General features: G+C 54.5%; 1 protein-coding gene across 1 annotated transcript in view; it reads right to left on the bottom strand.

The window, feature by feature from the left end:
* The window catches only part of CABP7 (calcium binding protein 7), a 91,764-nt gene extending 70,734 nt beyond the window's left edge, over positions 1 to 21,030 (bottom strand). The window contains exon 1 of the mRNA XM_030583004.1: positions 20,906 to 21,030. Coding sequence (XP_030438864.1) covers positions 20,906 to 21,014 — 109 coding nt within the window. The 5' untranslated portion in view covers positions 21,015 to 21,030. The remainder of the gene's footprint in view (positions 1 to 20,905) is intronic.
* Between the last annotated feature and the right edge of the window lie 935 nt (positions 21,031 to 21,965).

The following is a 21,965-nucleotide window of genomic DNA, read 5'->3' as shown; positions in this document are numbered from 1 at the left end:
GACCAGCTTGATTACCAGAGGCTTCCTCCTTCCACGGAGGTCAAGAAAAGCGCTGGTAAGTGTCTACATTGGATTACCAGCGCTGGATCACCAGCGCTGGATCCTCTACACCCGAGACAAAACGGGAGTACGGCCAGCGCTGCAAACAGGGAGTTGCAGCGCTGGTGGTGCCCTGCAGATGTGTACACCTTCAAAGTTGCAGCGCTGTAACTCCCTCACCAGCGCTGCAACTTTCTGATGTAGACAAGCCCTTATTTAGAGTGAGAAAGGTAGCTTGGGAACTGTGCTAGAGGGTAGATCCATCAGCCTCTGCATGGATCACATCCTTTGCCATTCCCAACCTCATAACTTCTCCATGGCAACTCTATGCATTGCTTACCTGGCAATGCAGGTTACGTACAGGTTTAACAGACCCTGCTTCTTTTAATGCAGTTCAGCAGCTGGAGACAAGGAATCCCCCGCCCCCATCTATCCTCTCCCACAACCCACCCCCGACTACCCCCCTCAGAACTCCTGACCCATCCAACCCATCCTGCTCCTTGTCCCCTGACCGCCCCCTCCCAAGACCACCTGCCCCTAACTTCCCCCTGGGATCCTAGCCCCCATTCAACCCCCCCCGCTTCCTGCCCTGATCCCTATCCACCCCCCCACCACCTGACAGGCCCCCTGGGACTCCCATGCCTATCCAACCCCTACACCCATTCCCCGTCCCCTGACCACCCCCTCTGAACCTCCACTCCATCCAACTGCTCCCTGATCCCTGTCCCGTGACTGCCTCCCGGGACACCCCACTCCCTGCCCCCTTACCCTGTTGGAGCCGATCATGCCGCCACACTGCCCAGCAGAAGCAGTGGGCCAGAGCGCTGGCAGCATGGTGCGCTGAGGCTGTGGGGGAGAGGGGAGAGCAGGGGAGGGGTCGGGGATAGCCTTCCCAGCCAGGAGCTCAGGGGCCGGGCAGGACGGTTCTGCAGGCCAGATGTCTGCCCACCTCTGCTCTAGAGTTAAACACATGAGCTGCTACAGACTGAACGGAAGAGTCACATCTCTGCAACTGCTGACAGAGACAGACTCATAACCTCTGCAGCTCAGCACAGAGGGTGACCTGTAATACACCCACCAGTAGGTTACATGAGCACCATGTGAGCAGCCAGCTCTCCACAGACCAGCAGTAAGAGCTGCATGGATCACGGTTTGGGATCCCCTATTCGAGGCCAGCTCAGTGACTCACCTTTTTAGTCCATGGGGACTGACAGTCATTATAAAGCTGCATGCTTCAGGGCATGAACTAGCTTCTAACTAACGGGTCAGGAGGGGACTTCCTTTATGCTATGGCATAACTACCTTCCTCTGAAACAGCTGGTAATAGCCAGTGTTGGGGCCAGGAGCCTGCTCTGGTCTCTTCGATGGCAGCTCCTGTGTCTGAGGCAGTATTTTCGTGGTGTGGTATTTGGCATTTGCCAGGAAGGGTGCCATGCCTTTGATATGGGGATATTCTCGGGTCTCCCTTAGGGTACATGGCAACTGGGGAAAAGCCTCCCCCCTGAAATTTCTTCTTTTTTCCAGACAGCTCGACAATTGATTTTCCTGGGAGATTTTAGATGGCCTGCTGCGTTGGCAGACAGAATGAGGAAATTGGAAGGATTAAGGTTATACAAAATATATTTAAGGGCAGTTTGAAGCTGAGGAGCTGTGGGATGTTTGGGGGGGGTCTTGATTTGACAGGAGATGGGGCTTTTCCATTTTAAGGGGGGGAAATTATGTAGTTCAGTAGATAATCATTGCTACTGATATTACAGCAGCCCTTAGAGGACACATGTAAGATCAGGGCCACACTGTGCCGGGTGCTGCACATACACCTGGTAAGAGACAATCCCTGTCCAAAGAGCTTGTAGTCTCCATACACAAGACAGACAAAGTGTGGGAGGGAAAGAAGAGGTGCTATGACTTGCCCAAGTACATGTGGTAGAGGAAAGAATAGAATCCTGGGCTCTTGATTCCTATGATCAATGGCTCCATGTCTAGTTGGCAGCTGGTTTCAAGCGGAGTGCCCCAAGGGTCAGTCCTGGGGCCGGTTTTGTTCAATATCTTCATTAATGATCCGGAGGATGGCATAGACTGCACTCTCAGCAAGTTTGCAGATGAAACTAAACTGTGAGGAGTGGTAGATACACTGGAGGGCAGGGATAGGATACTGAGGGACCTAGACAAATTGGAGGATTGGGCCAAAAGAAACTTGATGAGGTTCAACAAAGAAAAGTGCAGAGTCCTGCACTTAGGAAGGAAGAATCCCATGCACTGCTACAGACTAGGGACCGAATGGCTAGGCAGCAGTTCTGCAGAAAAGGACCTAGGGGTTACAGTGGACGAGAAGCTGGATATGAGTCAACAGTGTGCCCTTGTTGCCAAGAAGGCTAATGGTATTTTGGGCTGTATGAATAGGAGCATTGCCAGCAGATCAAGGGACGTGATCATTCCCCTCTATTTGACATTGGTGCGGCCTCATCTGGAGTACTGTGTCCTGTTTTGGGCCCCACACTACAAGAAAGATGTGGGAAAATTGGAAAGAGTCCAGCGGAGGGCAACAAAAATAATTAAGGGGCTGGAGCACATAACTTATGAGGAGAGGCTGAGGGAACTGAGATTGTTTAGTTTGCAGAAGAGAAGAATGAGGGGGGATTTGATAGCTGCTTTCAACTACCTGAAAGGGGGTTCCAAAGAGGATGGATTCAGACTGTTCTCAGTGGTGGCAAATGACAGAACAAGGAGTAATGGTCTCAAGTTGCAGTGGGGGAGGTTTAGGTTGGATATTAGGAAACACTATTTCACTAGGAAGGTGGTAAAGCACTGGAATGGGTTACCTAGGGAGGTGGTGGAATCTCCTTCCTTAGAGGTTTTAAAGGTCAAGTTTGACAAAGGCCTGGCTGGGATGATTTAGTTGGGAATTGGTCCTGCTTTGAGCAGGGGGTTGGACTGGATGACCTCCTGAGAAAAGAGTCCATGGTGATAGGACATTGTGCATGCAGACTATAACACTCCTGGATCCTTGTCTGGCTGGCAGGGGACACTGGAGATAGAATCTTGTGCTAATGATTTAGTGCTGAGAGAGGTTCAGATGTGACAAAGTAATGATCTAGTCTTACTTAACAGGCCCTAGGACTTCCCTGAGTGAATTCCGGGTAGAACTAGGGCAGATCTCAGAAAAACAGCCCATCTGGATTTAAAAATTGACAGTGATAGAGAATCTGCCATATCTTTGGGTGTACTGTTCCAATGGTTTATTACCCTCACTGTCAAAAATAGTGCTTATTTCAAGGCTGAATTTTGTCTAGCTTCAGTGCCTAACCACTGGATCTTTTGAGTGCTAGCCTTAAGAGGCCTCTGTTATCAAAATATCTGTTTCTACAAAGGATATTTTTTCTAGAGCAGGAGGCAGAGTGGGAGCCTCCTAGATAGAGAGGTGGGAGCTGACCCTGCGGAGGTCAGTGGTGTCACTACAGTAATTTTTAGGACATTTGTACGGAGCACTGTTTAATAGTTTGCTGGGAATTGGGAGGCTCTTTGCTCCAGGCTGAGCAGGGAGTAAACAGGGAGGTTTAGGTGAAGAAGGAGATGGGTTCAGTACTGGAAGGGAAAGGTGGAATCATCAATATTTGCTTAGGAACAAAGGACAAGAGACTGCTGCATCCTGAAGTGGGGGTTTCCTTTCTCTGTGACATCACAATTTGTTGTCCTGGAAACAGTGATCTCACAAAGCTGCATTTTGACATCACTGCTGGATCAAGCAGTAGGAGCAGAAAGAGAGAGGGAATTAAAAGAAAGGGAGGGCCAGAGAGAAGAGTGAACAAATGTGAGCAGAGGCCAATCTGTCATGAAGTAAGAGGTAGGAGAGAGAGAGGCACAAGACAGGGATATGCAGATAAGAGAGAAAAGTGAATTAGTGAAAGAGACAGTTCATGGGAGTGCATGAGAGAGAAACTTGTGCAAGCAGCCGCTCCTTGGGTGATTAGCAGGGGATTGTTAGAGTCCATCTACACTGCAATAAAAGACCTGTGACAGGACCACGACTGGCCTGGCTCAGCTGACTCGGGCTCTGGCAGTGGGGCTATAAAATTGCAGTGTAGATGTTTGGGCTCAGGCTGGAGCCTGGGCTCTGGGACTCCACGAGGGGAGAGGGTTCCAGAGCCCAAACGTCTGCACTGCTATTTTTTGCCCCGCAACCAGAGCCCCGTGAGCCTGTCAGCTGACCCGGGCTCAGGGCCGTGGTGCTGTGGGTTTTTTCTCGCACTGTGGATGTACAATGAAAGGCACGGGCTAGGAACAGGAATCTATCTGAAATGAATGTTTATGAGTGAGGGAAAAGCCATTCATCGCTTGAGGTTCACACCTGACCCCTTCAATGCCTCTGATTCCCCTTAACCCACCTCTGCAGCCATTCCTGGCCCCTTCCTCCCCGCCTCCCTCCCTTGGCAGGTGGTTACACATCCTCTTTCTTGAGCCTCCAGTAGGGCGAGGGAGGTGGGAACAGCTAAGCTCTCACCACTGGCATGTCTCTGGGGGAACTGATGGGAGAAGCAGGTCAGAGCAACTGGTCCCTCTCCTCCAGAGTGGGATGCAGACAGCAGTAAAATCTGATTCTCCTCCCACAAGAGCTACTGATGGGGGCAGAGTAGCTCGAGGTGTGAAGGAGAGACGGCTTGTGTTCCTGTCACTGGGGAAGGGCCTGGGACATGGGAGGGCTGAGTTCAAGGACCGCGGATGCCCTCTTGGACCTTGGACAAGTCACTTAATCTCTTTGTGCCACTGTTCCCCTGCAGTAAAGTGGGATAATGGTACTTCCTCGCCTTTGGAAGAGCTCCCTGGAGAAGTATTAGGATGTGGTCTCCTCATACCAAGGCTGGTTATTAGTGTCACAGGTAGGGGGGCTAAAACCTCCTGGTCATTCCCAGCCCATGGCCTCAGGTTATCCCCTCTTTTCTGTGGTGGAAACATGCGTTTCTTCCACTCTCAGACAGCAGCAGAGCTGCATTCCTGGTGCTAACCCCGCCAGGCCTGACCTCCTATGTCCAGCATCTGCAATTCTGTTTCTTCTGGAACAGGGTGTCATAAACAGATAGCTAAGGGTTAATGTCTCTTTCACCTGAAACACCTGACCAGAGAACCAATCAGGAAACCGGATTTTTTCAACTTTGGGTGGAGGGAATTGTGTGTCTGAGGTCTTTGTTTTCTGGCTGCCTGCTTTCTCTGAGCTTTGGAGAAGTAGCTCTGTTTTCTAATCTTCTGTTTCTAAGTGTAAGGACAAAGAGATCAGATAGTAAGTTATATGGTTTCTTTTCTTTGGTATTTGCATGAATATAAGTGCTGGAGTGCTTTGATTTGTATTCTTTTTGAATAAGGCTGTTTATTCAATATTCTTTTAAGAAATTGCCCTGTGTTGTGTCATCTTTATACAGAGAGACTATTTGTATTTTTTCTTTCTTTTTTATATAAAGCTTTCTTTTAAGACCTGTTGGAGTTTTTCTTTACTTCAGGGAAATTGAGTCTGTACTCACCAGGGAATTGGTGGGAGGAAGAAATCAGGGGAGATCGGTGTGTGTTGAATTGGCTAGCCTGATTTTGCATTCCCTCTGGGGGAATAGGAAAGTCCTTTTTGTTCCAGGACCGGGAACGGAGAGGGGGAGTCACTCTGTTTGGATTCACAGAGCTTGTGTCTGTGTATCTCTCCAGGAGCACCTGGAGGGGGGGAGGGAAAAAGGATTATTTCCCTTTGTTGTGAGACTCAAGGGATTTGGGTCTTGGGGTCCCCAGGGAAGGTTTTTCAGTGGGACCAGAGTGCCCCAAAACACTCTAATTTTTTGGGTGGTGGCAGCAAGTACCAGGTCCAAGCTGGTAGCTAAGCTTGGAGGTTTTCATGCTAACCCCCATATTTTGGACGCTAAGGTCCAAATCTGGGAATAAGGTTATAACACAGGGACAGTGGTAATTAGTGACCAAAAGGCCCCTTTGAAACAAAGGATCATTTATCTAGAACAACAGCACTCTAGAGAGAACAGACCTTAAACACAAACCAGCCTCAAGGCACTGCTTGCTGTTCCCTAAGGCGTCTCTCACTCTTTGTACCAGCCTGACTAGCTAGCAGCTTCTGGAGTGCCGCAGGCCCCCACAACTTCTAGGAATGAAAATGCTCTTTTAATTGTGTGTAGTCCTTTGATCTGATAGGTCCTAGCACTGCAAAACCACGTATTGGAGACAAGACGAGGGATCTTTCAAGCTAGCAGCTGGACCCCATCGTCTTCCTGATGTGCACCTAAATGTTCTTAGCTGGCAAGCCACTGAATTACTTCCCTGGTTCTTAGAATCATAGGGTCAGAAGGGACCACAAGCACCATCTGTTCTTCCCACAGTCCTGGTATAAGGTGGATCAGATTCACACAAAAAAGCTTTATAACCCACTACAAAATAGCTTCCCTTTGCTGACCTGGTCACACACACTGTTCATAAAATGATTGCAGATTATTACATCTCAGCTCCACTTCTGTCACAACTAGGGTGACCAGACAGCAAGTATGAAAAATCAGGACAGGGGGTGGGGGGTAATAGGAGCCTATATAAGAAAAAGCCCCCAAAATCAGGACTGTCCCTATAAAATCAGGACATCTGGTCACCCTAGTCACAGCTGGCCTTTAGGCACTACCAGCCCAGGTGTGTTAGCAGTTGCAGCCCCTTCAGCAGCCCTGGCCTGCCAGCGTCTGCAGCCCTCAGCTACACAACCAGATGGGGACTGTATGGTCATGATGGCCAGTAGCCCATTTAGTTCCTAAGCTGGAGACGGGACTGTCACTAGCTCTTTAAGAGAGAAGAGGCCAGTGCATCTGTGACGGGTGAGCTGACTCCCCAGTTAGGTTTAAAAGAGGACACCTGGGCTTGGCTACAGAGGGAGGAGATGGGAGCTGTCCAAGAGGTGCCAGGGACAGGAAGCAGCAGCAGGAAAGAACTGGCAAGAGTTGTTTGGGAGAGCACTACAGGAGACTTGCTAGAGAGAACTGAACAGCAGCGGAACAGCTGGTGAGTGCTGCCCAAAGCTGGTGACCTCGATGAGCAGCGGGCTGGGGCCGTGGCAAAAGGGGCAGCTCCAGCTCAGTGATGGGAAGCAGAGCTCAGAAGCAGGAGAGTGGATTTGGGAGAGATGTGCCCTGAGCAGGGGTAGGACTCTGTGCCTGGGGAGTGGGACACTGGGGAGATCTCCTGGGGACACCTGACCTGGGGTTTGTGGAGACTGGTTGCTCTCAGGTTGGGGGTCTGGAAAGTGGGGGCCCTGCATCAGGAATGGGGAACACAGTGCTTCTGTTCGCTCTTGGTGGGAATCTGGAGGTAGTGCCCCTGCAGAGACAATGGAAAAGTAGCTGTACCTTTGTATGTTTACGGTGGGTGTGTCAAGAATGGCTTCACCACAAGGGTTTGGGGAACTACTGCCCTGGTGTTCCTGACCAGATTATGCACAGAGAAGGGACTTTGTAATGGACAATGAGAGATTGTTCCTTTCATGGGGAAACTGAGGCAGGCAGACTTGTTGGTCTGCCACTGGAGTGTGTGCAAAGGGGCCCCCCTACAGGCAGCAAGCTCTTTCCTGGGAAGAATGGAAATAACAGTAGGAGCCAATGGGAGTCATGGCAGGGTGGGGCTAAAAAGCAGGTGGTGCCTCAAATTGGCACCAAAAACCAAGGGTTGCATTGGACAATTTGATGATAGAGGCCAGATTTCCCTAAGGTTACATGCAGTCAACATGCTGTGCACTGCTGGGCTCCAAAGGGCGGGTTTTTAAAGATCAGCCTGGTCTTGGCTAATTCAGGGCCCGATGGCAGGGTAAGGATTAGAACTTTAACCCATGCCGGCGCATGCCACAACCCAGCTCCGTCAACAGCACCAGGCAGCCAGCGCTACCCCACCCTCTTGCTCTCCACCTCTGCTCTGGATGGCACCTGACTTCCTAAGTGCCCCCACTGAGATCATTGCAGGGGAGGGGCTCCATGGAGAGAGCAAGGGGACCTGAATCAGGGTCCTATGTGGTGAGTGGCCTGTGTAGCGCTGAGTCGAACAGCAAGATGCTAGTTATTAATAGCGAAGCACAAAGAACGCTGGAGGCCCTGCTCTGGGGCGGCAGCTCCCATTAGCCTTTGTGGATGCTAGCCCTACACCAGTGAGTGAATACAGCCCCAGGGGCTACTGGCCCCTAGTCACACTGCCTCAGCTGTGCGCAGGTGTTTCTCCTGCTCTCTCCTTAGCAATTCCCAAGGCTGGGCCCAGCAATTCTTGGGCTGCTCTCCTATGAGGCCCCTCCAGTTTCTACTCTGTAGCAGATATCCGGGCTGAAAGGGTGCCTGCCAGCAGTGCCAATACACAGCAAGGGAGGAGAGAATGGTGGGTGCCTCTGTGCCCTCCCTGGGCGGTCTCTAACTGCTCTGGCAGCTAGACAATGATTGCTATGGGTGTCTGGGCAGATTCCTCTCCCAGCAGAGCGTGAACTGGAGGCAGGACTGGGGAGATGGGATGGGATGCCCAGGTCCCCCTTGTCTCTCTAGCTTTAAGAAGCTCAGTGTCTCTGGCTTGTGGCATTCCCTGCTGGAGCTGTGTTTGCTTAGCTGCCATTTCATGGCCTCTGTTCCCCTTGTGGCTCCTGCAGTGCCCAGAGCTGGAACTCAGGGAAACGTGCCACAAATGGCTTGATTTGAACAAAGGACTTTTTAAAATCAAGTCCCCCAGATCCAAGCACCTTCCAACTGTGGGGGGTGAGGATTCAGGGCCGGATCAGCACAATTAGTGCAGGGGAAAGATGGGTTGGCTGCCCTGCAGACTGGTGTGTGTGTTAAAATGTGCATGTCCCCCCTTCCCTGCCTGCCCTAAGCCCCCTCCTCTGGTGACAGAGCGCTCCCCAGGCAGGGCATGCTGACACAGGAGCAGCAGGTACCTGACTGGGACTCGGTCACCACGAGAAGCAGAAGCGCCCCAGCTGGGAGCCCCCCATTTGCCTCCTCACCTCTGACGGTAGCTCGGGCAGCCTCCCTGGGGAGATGGGAAGAAGCCCATGCCCTCCACTGTGGGCTGCCCTTCACCTCTACACACCAGGGACAACTCAGTGGTTTGAGCATTGGCCTACTGCACCCAGGGTTGTGAGTTCAAGCCTTAAGAGGGCCACTTAGGGACCTGGGGCAAAAATCTGCCTGGGGATTGCTCCTGCTTTGAGCAGGGGGTTGGACTAGATGACCTCCTGAGGTCCCTTCTAACCCTGATATTCTATGATACAACAAGCTCATGCAGTTAGCTCCTTCTGCCTTCCTGACCCAAGGGCTGGGGGCTCCATGGAGGACAGAGCCAAAGGGTGGATCTGAAAGGGGAAGGGAAGCAGGTGGAGGAAAGTGAAGCAAGTGGAAGATGGAGGGGGTGTATGAATCTCTGAAAGGAAGAGGCAGTCCCAGCATTGCAGGGAGCAGTGGAGGTTAGTCTGGCCCACCTGGCTCTGGGTGCAGCTGTTGATTCCTTTTCTAAAGGCCCAGATGCCCCTGGGGAGTTACAGTTAAGCCCCCTGGTAAAACCTGGTACATTTCCTGTGGCTTTTTTCCTCCATAACATCAACTTTTTTAGTCTGAAAATCCAGCTGCCTGGATGCTGTACAGTACCAGGCCTCCAGACTGTTCTTGAGAGGGTCCCCCACTCTGGTTCCCCCATCAGTCCAGCACCTCCTGCTGGGGCTAGCTTGGGGGATGTGCCCCTGCACAACTACAGCCATGTGCATGCACTCACTGCTCTCGGCCTGCATTGTCTTTGGTCCCCACGCACTTCCCCAGCTGCATTCTGGCTCCACACACTGATGCAATGTTGCCTTGTCATGTGAGCTAGAGACCAACCCCCAGGCCATCAGGCGGCCTTGAACCCTTGACTGACTGTGCTAAAAGCTGAGTCTCCCACATGCACTAAAGCCAGAATCTTTTTAACCAGCTACAGCAGCAGCCTTGTTAGCCACCTATGTAGCCCAGTCACTTAGAGGGTGACAAAGGCCCATATTCTCCACTTGTGTGGGCTACAATGACCTCCACCAAAGGGAATAAGCTCCTCTCCTGGTTGCTCCACTGCTGAGCTGAGACAGCTGGAGGCGACACCTTTCAGGGCTTCTCTAGGTATAGGACATTTTGGAAAGTTAATCCAAATTAACATTGGAAGTGAATTAAATTTAAAGTGAATTAAGGTTACTTTACTTTGGAAAGTGTGTCTGTTAGTCTATAAGGTGCCACAGGATTCTTTGCTGCTTTTAGTGTCCACACAGGGGTTTAATGCAATCTAACTAATAATGCCGTTTAAATTCACACCTTTAGTTAATTCAGATTAATTTCCTAGAGTGTTCTGTGTAGACATGCTTGCAGTTGGCAGAGGGAATTCAGGCTCCATAACCCATTGATCACCCAGCCTCTCTGCTGAGACTGACAGTTAGTTCTAGTGATGTTGATGGTGGTGGTTTCTGAGACATGGATACTTGTCTGCTGGGAACTAGGTTGACCCCACCACTCCATGCCCAGTGCTGCTGAGCAGCTCTCAGGCGGCTCTCCACCACTGCACAGTGGACTGAGTAGAACGTGGCAATCGGGGCATAGCTGTGAAATTGGGGCCAAGTTTTCCCAGGGCTCATGTCAGGATCCAGGGTGAGCAGGAAGTGGGAGATAGCTGCCTGCCTGCCTGGCCATCACCTTGCTCTTGTTTGCTTCCACTCCCACCTCTTTCTGCAGGGGCTGCTCCTTCTCATCAGACCCTGCTCTGAACAGATCCACCCTGTGTAAAAGGTGTGGTCCCTTCCGGAGCAAAGTCCCAGCTTCGTGGATGTCAATGGTAAAATCTCCCATTGGCTTCACTGAGGCCAGGATTTCACTGTGGGATGTTGCTGAGGAGGTGCTCAACAGGCAGAAATGTGGGAGCAGGATGGGTGCAGGAGGTGGGATAAAGATGTCGTCTTGCCAAAGACAGGGTGGCTGTCTCAGAATAATAAGGCAGGCAGGCCTCAGAGGGCTTAGCCATTCCATTTGGATACACACGCCAAAGCTGGGCTGCCAGCACAAACTCCAGAGCCCTGGGGCATCCCCTCCAAGCTACTGACCAGGACTTGGGAACCACCCAAGAAGAAGCTACCTCCTGCCCAGAGAATCTTACACTGAGCCCCTTGCATACTGGGGCGGGGCTTTGGACTTTCCGGCCTTGTCTCCAAACACAAAGTTGCATGACTTTAACTAACCCGGTGCAAAGCCCCTGTGTGGACACTCTTAAATTGCATTTAACTGGGTTTGTTTTTGCTTAGCTGGCAGTGGTGAGCAGGCAGGAGCTGAGCCAGCATAACCAGTTCTAAACTGAGATCAGAGGCCAGGCCAGGGTTGGCACCAATTTTGCTAAATGAGTTTTAAAACTGATTTCAGTGAAACCAGGGCTAGTTGTGTGTGTGGACAAGGCCTCAGTCAGTGCTGGGTGGGTATCCTTGCAGCACAGACACTGAACACTGTGCCTTTCTCTGCTGTGCCACGGGCTCATTTTAAGAAGCTCCCAGTAACCGCAGAGGTAGCCTGAACTTTCAGAATTGGGACCTAACTTTAGGTTTGAAATCTTGGCTTTGACCCCTGTGTTCCTCAATTCCCCCCTCTGAAATATGATGCTAATACTTCCCCACCTCCCTTGGGCTTATGAGGATTAATTAGCTGATGGCTGTAAGTAACTTGAAGATGCCAAGTGTAATGATCTGATCTTCATTAAAATGATTGATCATTTCCTTTGTGCTGCTGGTGTGCCTGGCACTTAGACATAAGAAAAGGCACCGTCTCTGTCTCATTCGTCCTGTCACTGATTTGTACTGTGTGTCCTGGCCCCTCTGCCTCCATGCCTGCTCCTAACTCATCCATATGCAACAGTTTGCGGATGCCAAGGAGTTGAGGCCTAATTGAATTGAATTGATCCTGCTGATGTTATCAACAAATGGCTGCTACAAAACACAAAGTCAAACAGTGAGACCAGGCAGGCGGGAGTGTCCATGAACCTGGATCACCTGCTTCTTCCCCATGTGCAATGATGGTGAGGGCTGTATAAGAACTAGACTAGAATAGAAATTCTCCTGTTACCCTCCAGCGGGCTTGGAAAACATTTGGCCAAGGGAAATCACCACAGTACAGATCTTTGTTCCCCTGCTCATGGCTGGACACATAGTGTTATAGGTGTCTGCTACTGCCACCAAGCCAAGGGGCCTGCACCTTTAGCTCTGGCTGCCCCATGCATAGGAGGTGGCGTGGGGCCATACTGCTGCTTTTGGGAGCCACGTGGAGTGGCCCCTGACCCTGCTCCCTGGCTGGAGCGCGGCAAGCCCCAGACCCCGCTCCCCAATGGGAGCTTGAGGGCCAGATTAAAGCTGCTGGTGGGCTGAATCCAGCCCATGGGCCGTAGTTTGCCCACACTTGGAATCCCTGCTAACTCAGGAGCCATGGGAGGAGTCTGATTTAAACACAAACGTTGTCCTTCATAACACGGTTCCAAGGAGCTGATGTGTTGTGCTGAGGGGCCTCTCAGTAGATGGAATGTCCTGATTGCTGTGAAACCACTGCCCTGAGCAGCCCAATGTCTTCTGCGCTGGCACCTTCCCACCTTGCAGAGCCTGAGGATGTCCTGCCACCACTGAGCTAAGTATCAGGTCCCTCCAAAGAAAAGGGCGTCCCACCCAAACACTGATAGCTTGCTGTGCAGATGAGAGCATGTCCAGGCAGAGGAACACCAGGGAGTTGGTAATGTTCCCCACTCCTCCAGCTCAGGACACCCTGACAGCCACCACCAAGCTCTTGTCTGATAAACGCCTACACCTTCCAATACCCTGGCATTTAGCTCACCTAGGAACATAGGCAGGTCTACCTAGTCCTGTTTTCTCTCTCCATCAGTGGCCAGCACAATGTGTTTCAGCAGAAGGTGTAAAAACCCAGTAGTAGCAGGTTTGGGATAATCTGATCCCATATTAGATTTGACCCTGGGTTGTTATAGTCACAGATCAGCTTAAGCCCTGAAGCACCAGGTTTTATCTTTCTTCCACAATTGTTATAATTAGTTGGGATAACTTTGCATATTTTCACTGTCCATATACATGCCCAATCCCTTTTGACTCATGCTATAAATTCTTGGCCTTGCTGGCTTCCAGTGGCAGTGAGTTCCACAGTCTGAATATGCATTGTGTGAAAATTGCTTGGTTTTGACCCGCCCCCCATCTCCATCTCATTGTTTGTCCCCTTGTTCTTGTGTTAGGAAACAAAGAACAGAAGCACCGAATCTTCTCACTATTACATAGACTCTGGTTCCCTCTTATTCCTATCCTGTCTAAAGGAAATGATTCCAGTCTTACAATTGCTTCTAATATAAATATCCTTATCTGGGACCCCTTTAGGAGGAGGAATTTAATCAGTGCCCTGGTGTGAGCTGGCTGGGATGGCTCCTTTCATTGCTGATTTAAAAGAGGGAAAGGTGATGTGAGGGGCAGTGCTGTCTAGTAGTTGAGCACAGGGGGCTGGGTGGAGCTAGATACCCAAAGTGCCAGGGTTCCACTCCTGGCTCTGTCAATGGCCTGTTGGGGACCTTGGGCAAGTCACTTCATATCCTATGCCTCAGTCTCCCCATCTGTAACACAGAGATAACAACACTTGCTGCCCTCCCAGGGGAGGCTTGGCTTGGCTTATGATCCCACCAGGTTTTGGAAATGGAGGATTAGGTTTGCAAAGCCAACCAGGGGTTTTAGAGACACAACCTCCATGACATGGACTAGGAGCCAGTGGCCAGTCAGAAAACTCACCCATAACGTGCACAGGGCTGTTAGAGGTGGGGCAGCACTGGGGTAGTCATGGGATTTGGCCATAAAGAAAGATCAGGGGACAGCAAAGGAAGTGCTCTACGGTAGGTGATTTTGGATCTGTCAAGCCACACTCCTGCCTGGACAGGCTGGTTTGAAAGCTCTCTGCCCAGTGCAGGGCTCCAGAGAGGGGCACAGTGGGGAAGGGAGGCTGTACTGAAAAGGGGGGTAGAGCAGGGAATGGGGGCATAGTTCATACCCAAAGGGAGTAGGTCAAGGCAAGGACCTGGGGCGTACTGCATGCAGGAGGGGGAGGGGGTGTGGGACCAGAAAGTGAGGCTATATATTGCATGTGGGAGGGCTTAGGCAGGGCAGCTGGTATGAGACAGGAGGGGGCTCAGAGCAGTGTGGGGCCAAGAAGAACAGGGGCCTGTGAGGGGGCTGAGGGAGGGGCTGGCTGGAAGGACCCACTGCATGCAGGAGCATCCTGAGAGGTGCAGGGAGCTGCTCTGAAGCAATGGTTCAGCCTGACCTTGGCTGCTGCATTCAGCCTGAACCCTCCACTCCAGAAGGATGAGCAGAGAAGACGCTGCAGTGGAAATGTTCAGAGGCATCAGGAATGGGGGTGGGCCAGGGTGGGGGGGATATGTCTGAGGATACAAGGCTGTTTAGGTGGGAAAGGCAGAGAGGGGGAGGAGACAGGAAAAAGGGCCAGATAATGAGGATTGGCAGAGACATGGCTCGCTGAGAGCACCTGGCCACCCCATGCCCTGGGAGCAGTGAAAAGGAAATATATGTGTTTCACACAAATGTGACTGACCTGGGGAACTCCCCGGGGTAGGATGGGAGAGTGCTCCAGGGTCAGGCATTAATCTATGCAGAGATACTGTGAATGTTGTTAACACTGTTAACTCCTCAGTATTACAGCAGCAGCTAGAAACCTCAGCCATGATCCAGGCCCCACTGTGCTGGGCACTGTGCAGTTAGATCCAGTCCTTGTCCTGGAGAAGTTACAGTCCAAATAGACAAGAGACTGGGAACATCACAGGACCCAAGGAGGCTAAGTGACTTCTCCAAGGTCATGCAGGGGGTCAGTAGCAGAGATAAGAATTGAATCCAGATCTCCTGAGTCCCAGCTGGGAGCCTTAACTATGGCATTGTCCTTCCTTGCACTCTAATTTTGAGACCATACACCAAAGTCTTCCTCATGGAAGCCCACTGGCTTCAGCAGGCTTCTAGAGGGAGGCATTTGACCCCAGTGGTTCAGCTGCTGTATTCCTGGGTTGTTGGGCTCTTGTTCCATTTAAAGAGGGAGACTGGGAGTGAAAGGAGCAGAGATGGAGAGGGGAGAAAGAAATGAGGGTGAGCAGGAAGCAAGAATCAAAGGCAGAGTGTGAGCTTAGGAACAGCAAGGAGGAACAGGAGCAACAGCCTGGATATCATATATGGCTCTCACCCATCTCGGCTCCCCCACCTCTAACAGAGAGTGCAGGCTCCATTCAGAGTGAAACACAGGTTTCTACAAAACCCAAATCACACTTGAACATGAACCCAGGTTACGGTGACACAGAAAGACTCAGTCTTCCCAAGCACCAGGGAACCCCACCACTTCCTGCAAAGATCATGAACCCCCAAACTCCACATCCAGCATTCCCCATCTATTTCTGTGCAGAAGGTGATGCCAGGCTGGCAGTGCAGCAAAGAATGCACATCAGCACAGCACAGCCTAACGAGATGGGTTGTGGGGGCTTCGCATCAGGCATTGAACAGCCCTGGAGACTTGACACCATACAGCTGGGGCCATCAGCTGGTTGGACTGGATGGGCCATTGGTCTGGTCCAGTACAGCGGGGAGATGGGACATTGCTCTAGAGGGTCCAAATGGTCTGTGCCAAGCAGTTCATATGTTCCTCAAATCCCATGATTCAGGATGGGAATGGGCAAGTTGTACCATATTCTCAAAAGAGCAGGGGGAGACTTTAGAAGGTCGAGGGGAGGATCTTATTTATGAGGGGAAAGGGAGAGAGCGGGGCTTTGAAGTTCCTGGCACTCCAGCTTCTGACATGCCTATGGTGATCCAGGTGCTCAGGAATCCTCCTATGCCAAGCTTGCCAGCAGCCTGGCAGGGACAGATGTGGGAGCAAGCTTCATTGGTGTCACCTGCCTCATTGCTTCCCTGAGTGAAATCAAAGAGCCCGGAGGAACCTTGCTCTCGGCTGGGATGTTTTCTCCTTTAGGGTCTGCCTATGCTTCAATTAGGCCAGCACGTGCAGGCATACCCATTAGCTCACTAAAAATAGCAGGGTAGCCATGGTGGCACAGGCGGTGGTAGGGGTGAGGTGCCCAAGTATGTACCTAGGGTTGCAGGCGGGATAGTACTGGGCAGCTAGGCTGTGCTGCTGCCTGTGCCATCCTGGCTACACTGCTGGTTTTTAGTGAGCTAGCTGGGATGTGCCAGCCCATGCTGCAGTGGTTGCAGTGGGGCTAACCTCCGTGCAGGTTGCGGACCTGGCCAGTGCACGGCAATTCTGTTCTGTGCTAACATTTGTGGTTTCGAGCTGTGCCCGTTCCACATGGCAATGAAACCAAAACCTGCCCAATGTTTCGCGAAGCGGGTTTGTGTTGAAACGTCTTTTCTGCACTTGAAAAGCACTGGCTGTCCATTCTGCCTTCCTCTCTCTGAACAGAGATGAGCAGAGCATCTCTGGGCCACAGAAAGCTTCCTGTCCAAATCTGCCCTGAGACCAGGATGTCTGGGGAACACTGTGATATGCCATATACCAATGAAAAGGACGTTCTGACCAGCCCTAGGATTCAGCGCTGGGGAGGATGTCTTGGGTGGGGGGGGGACACTCCCTCCAGCCCCAGGACAGAGACAAGAGCAGGGCCAGCTTCTCTGCACCCAACCTCACCCCAGTGCCTCAAGCCTACCCTGCCCACTTCTAGGGTACTTCAGTCTCTGTGATCCTATTGGCCCATGGCCTCTCTGCTCAATCTGGCTGCCAGGAGCTGGGGACGTTTCTGCCTGGTGCACGCCTCTTCACCAGCCCTTAAACTGAGAGCCCGCAACTCATTGCACACAAGACATCCAAAGGGGACATTTCAATGTCAGCTTTGTGGGCAGAGCAGGGATTACAGGGGCAGAAGCACCACTTGCTGCCAGGCATTTCTGGGCAGGTTGGGTTCAAACAGCAGGGGGGAGGGTGGTTTGCCTCCTACGGCCAGATTGCCTGAACACTAGCCCTTGGCAGAGGTGGCGAAGGAGGTGCCAGCTGGAGGTGTGTGTGAGTAGGAATGGGATGGAGAAAGCTTTATAGGGCCCCAGCGCTTGCTGCTTGCTCCCTCCTGTGTCTGCTTTGGAAATCGGAAGAAGAGAATCCCTGTTGGAATTAACAATGGGAAAGCGACGGGAAACACAGCCACTGTGACCCAGCTGTTCTCGTGACAGGAAAGCAAGAGTCGCTCACATTCCATCCTGACACACTGTGATGGGAAAGCAACAGTCATGTTGCATTGTGATGGGAAAGCAACAGCTGCTCACATTACATTGTGCTAGGGCAGCCCCAGGTGGTCCTGTCATATTATTGGGACCTAGTTAAAGAAAAGCAAAAACCACCCTCGTCATATCCTGACACAAGAGAAGAGCAGGAGCTGTTCATGTCATAGGATAGAAAAGTAACCGTCACTCAGCCCATGTTGTGATTATAATAACAACAGCTTGTCAGTGTACTAGTGTGACAAAATGTTACATAAACGCAGCTCACTGCAACACATAAGCAACAGTTACTCATATCTTATTCTGATAGAAACACATTGTGATGTAAAGTACCAGGGGTAGCCCTGTTAGTCCGTATCCACAAAAACAACGAGGAGTCCGGTGGCACCTTAAAGATTAACACATTTATTTGGACATAAGCTTTCTTCACCTGAAGAAGTGGGTTTTTTACCCACAAAAGCTTATGCCCAAATAAATCTGTTAGTCTTTAAGGTGCCACCAGATGTCTTGCCGTTATAGTGATATAAAAGCAATTGTTGCTCCAATCACACTGTGAGAAAGCAACAGGCATTTATAATGATACGGTGACACTGTTATACAAAAACAAACCACGTGGGTCAGAGGGTGATAGAAAGGTAAACGTTGCTTATGACATAGTGGGATTTAAAAAAAAAAAAAGCAACAATCACCCATCGTAAGATTGTGACACAATGTGCTAAAACAGCGTCAATCGCCCATGCTGTACAATTGTGATATACTGTGCTAGGCCTGCAACAATGGCTAATGCCCTATGAGTGTGACCCACACCATGCTGGAGCAATGACAATTGCCCAGGCCCTGTGAGTGTGACCCACACTGCGCTGCAACTGCAATGATTACCCGTACCTGTGAGTGTGACCCATGCCACGCTGCAACCACAATGATTGCCTGTGCCCTGTGAGTGTGATCCATGCTGCACTGCAACTGCAATGATTGCCCGTACCCTGTGAGTGTGATCCATGCTGCACTGCAACTTCAATGATTGCCCGTACCCTGTGAGTGTGACCCATGCCACGCTGCAACCACAACGATTGCCTGTGCCCTGTGAGTGTGACCCACGCCACACTGGGACAACAACGATTGCCCATGCCCTGTGAATGTGACCCATGCCATGCTGCAACCACGATTGCCCATGCCTTGTGAGTGTGACCCATGCTGTGCTGCAACCACAACAATTGCCTGTGCCCTGTGACTGTGACCCAGGCCGTGCTGGGACAGCGACGACTGGCTGTGCCCTGTGAGGGTGACCCGGGCTGTGCTGGGACAGCAAGCACCGGCCGTGCCCTGTGAGGGTGACCTGGGCCGTGCTGGGCCAGCGAGGACCGGCCATGCCCGTGAGGGTGGCTCGGGCTGCGCTGGAACAGCAAGCACCGGCTGTGCCCTGTGACTGTGACCTGGGCTGTGCTGGGACAGTGACGACTGGCCGTGCCCTGTGAGGGTGACCCGGGCTGTGCTGGGACAGCGAGCACCGGCCGTGCCCTGTGAGGGTGACCCGGGCCGCGCTGGGACAGCGAGCACCGGCCGTGCCCTGTGACTGTGACCCAGGCCGCACTGGGACAGCGATGACCAGCCGTGCCCTGTGAGGGTGACCCGGGCTGCGCTGGGACAGCGAGCACCGGCCGTGCCCTGTGACTATGACCTGGGCTGTGCTGGGACAGTGACGACTGGCCGTGCCCTGTGAGGGTGACCCGGGCTGTGCTGGGACAGCGAGCACCGGCCGTGCCCTTTGAGGGTGACCCGGGCCGCGCTGGGCCAGCGAGCATCGGCCGTGCCCTGTGAGGGTGACCCAGGCCGTGCTGGGCCAGCGAGCACTGGCCATGCCCTGTGACTGTGACCTGGGCCGTGCTGGGCCAGCGAGGACCGGCCATGCCCTGTGAGGGTGACCCGGGCCACGCTGGGACAGCGAGCACCGGCCGTGCCCTGTGAGGGTGACCTGGGCCGTGCTGAGACAGCGAGCACCGGCCGTGCCCTGTGAGGGTGACCTGAGCCGTGCTGGGCCAGCGAGCACCGGCCGTGCCCTGTGACTGTGACCTGGGCCGTGCTGGGCCAGCGAGGACCGGCCATGCCCTGTGAGGGTGACCCGGGCCGCGCTGGGCCAGCGAGCACTGGCCGTGCCCTGTGAGGGTGACCCGGGCCGTGCTGAGACAGCGAGGACCGGCCATGCCCTGTGAGGGTGACCTGAGCCGTGCTGGGCCAGCGAGCACCGGCCGTGCCCTGTGACTGTGACCTGGGCCGTGCTGGGCCAGCGAGCACCGGCCGTGCCCTGTGAGGGTGACCTGAGCCGTGCTGGGCCAGCGAGCACCGGCCGTGCCCTGTGACTGTGACCTGGGCCGTGCTGGGCCAGCGAGGACCGGCCATGCCCTGTGAGGGTGACCCGGGCCGCGCTGGGACAGCGAGCACCGGCCGTGCCCTGTGACTGTGACCTGGGCCGTGCTGGGCCAGCGAGCACCGGCCATGCCCTGTGAGGGTGACCTGAGCCGTGCTGGGCCAGCAAGCACCGGCCGTGCCCTGTGACTGTGACCTGGGCCGTGCTGGGCCAGCGAGGACGGGCCATGCCCTGTGAGGGTGACCCGGGCCGCGCTGGGCCAGCGAGCACTGGCCGTGCCCTGTGAGGGTGACCCGGGCCGTGCTGGGCCAGCGAGCACCGGCCATGCCCTGTCACGGTGCCATTGTGGCAGTGGATCAATCGCTTGTTGCATGCGGCAGCCCACGCCGAGCGCCCGGCTCCTCCGCCCCTCCCGGGTTGCGCCTCCTGCCTTGACACCGCTTCCCCGCACTGGCCGCGGCCGGGCGCATGGGGAGCGTGGCGGGGCTGCCTGGCTGGCGGGAGCCCGCACGGATCTCCCGGGCCGACACGAGCGGAATGCCAATGGCGGTGGCTGGCAGCCGGCGCCCGGGGCTGCCGCACTGGCACGGGGACAGCGGCCCCCGGGCTCTCCGGGCCGGCGCAGCGTGCCCAGCAGGGAGGCGGCGGGGGGGGGGGAAGTCAAGTTGGGGCCGCAGCGCAGCCCTGGGGCGGGGGCTGATTCCCCGGCCCCTGAGCAGGGCCCTGCCCTGGCAGGGTGGGAGGTGCCCTCTGCTCTAGCGCTTGGCCCCCGCCCGTTGCTCCTCTCTCCTCTGCACCGGGGCTGTCCCCCCGCGCCCCGCTCCCCGCCGCTCTCCAGCCCGCTGGCGCTGGGGCGCTAATCCCTGGCAGCTCGTCTGGCCCCTGCTCCTCCCCCTGCACCGGGCACGTCCTGCGGGGCAGCTCGCTTGGCTCGCCCCACGGCCCAGCCACGCCGCGCCGCGCCGCCCCCGAGTGCGACCCCCCGGCAGCCCCGGCCGCGCTCCGCAGGGCTGGCTCTGGCGATCGCAGCGGACACTGATCGCTGCCAAACTCCGGCCGCGACCCGCTCCCAGGAAACAGGTTCCCCCCCCCCCATCCTGTGCGGCTGCCGGGCGAAGTAACCCTGCAAAGGGAGGGAGCCCCGAGCTGCAGCCCCCCTGCAGATCGCCGGGCCGGGCCCCCGCCGCCCGCCGGTCACTTACCCTCCAGCTCGTCCTCGGGGATCTCGACGGGGTGCTGCTCCGCGAGGATGTTGGGGACAGTGTAGATGCCCCGGTACATGAGCGCCGCGGTCACTGGGTGGAACGGCATGGTGGGAGCGGCCCGGATCCCCCGCGGGACCCCCCGCTCTCATCCGAGGCGCCCTGGCGGGGCCGGAGCGTGGGACAGGGGAGAGGGCTCCCCCCGCACCTGCCGGCCCCCCGGGAGAGCGAGAGCTGCCCCGCTCCCGGCCGGCAGAGACTGGGGCGGGCGAGCGGCTCCGGCTGGCGGCGGGGGAGATGGCAGCCTCGCTGGCCGCCCTGCGCCCCTCCACACACACTGCTGGGGTCCCCCCGCAAAACGGTCCCGCTGGCGGCTGGCTCCAGTCAAACCCCGCTCCCCATCCCCGCGGCTCTCAGGCAGGCAGCGGCACACGGCTGGGCATCCTCCCTAGTGCTTCACCCCGGGACTCTCGGGAGCACGGATCCCATCTAGCCCCTGCCCCGGGGCCTCTGGGGGGCTGGCCTGGCTTCGGGCCGGGTGCCGCAGGGGGGGCAGTGCGCTAAGTTTCCCCAGCAGGAGTTCAGCCCTAGACTTGCTCTGACAACCTCTCTCCACTCTGTGCGGTGCCTGCCTCTGCCTCTGCCTGGCGCCCGGCGCGCACATGCTCCCCCCACCGCCAAGCAAGTGAACATCTGAGCGGCCACCGCGCAACGAAGCAGTGAAACCACCTGCAGGAAGCGGGAGGAAGGCCAGGGAGCACCGGCCTCTCACCCCAGGCTTAGGCTGACCCCAGCCCTGGAGAGTCACTAGCTAGTGCTCCCTAGCCTTAGCTTCCTAGACTCTGCTTGGCGCAGTTCCCACAAGGCCCCCCTTGCCCTGGGTCTGTCTTTAAACCTGGCTCCATTTGCAGGGCTCTGCAGCTGGAGCAGACAGGAGTTTCTTGTGCCATGCCACATCGTGCCAGATGGCTTATGGCCTGGCCTGGCCTCTAGAGCCTGCCCTTCGTTGCCCAGAGCCAGGGAGTCTGTTTGTGGCAGCAAAGGAGGTGCAGAACTCTGC

This window comes from Gopherus evgoodei, chromosome 13 (assembly GCF_007399415.2).
Source record: "Gopherus evgoodei ecotype Sinaloan lineage chromosome 13, rGopEvg1_v1.p, whole genome shotgun sequence".
NCBI classification, from domain to species: domain Eukaryota; kingdom Metazoa; phylum Chordata; order Testudines; family Testudinidae; genus Gopherus; species Gopherus evgoodei.
This window is presented reverse-complemented; position numbering and strand designations above follow the sequence as displayed.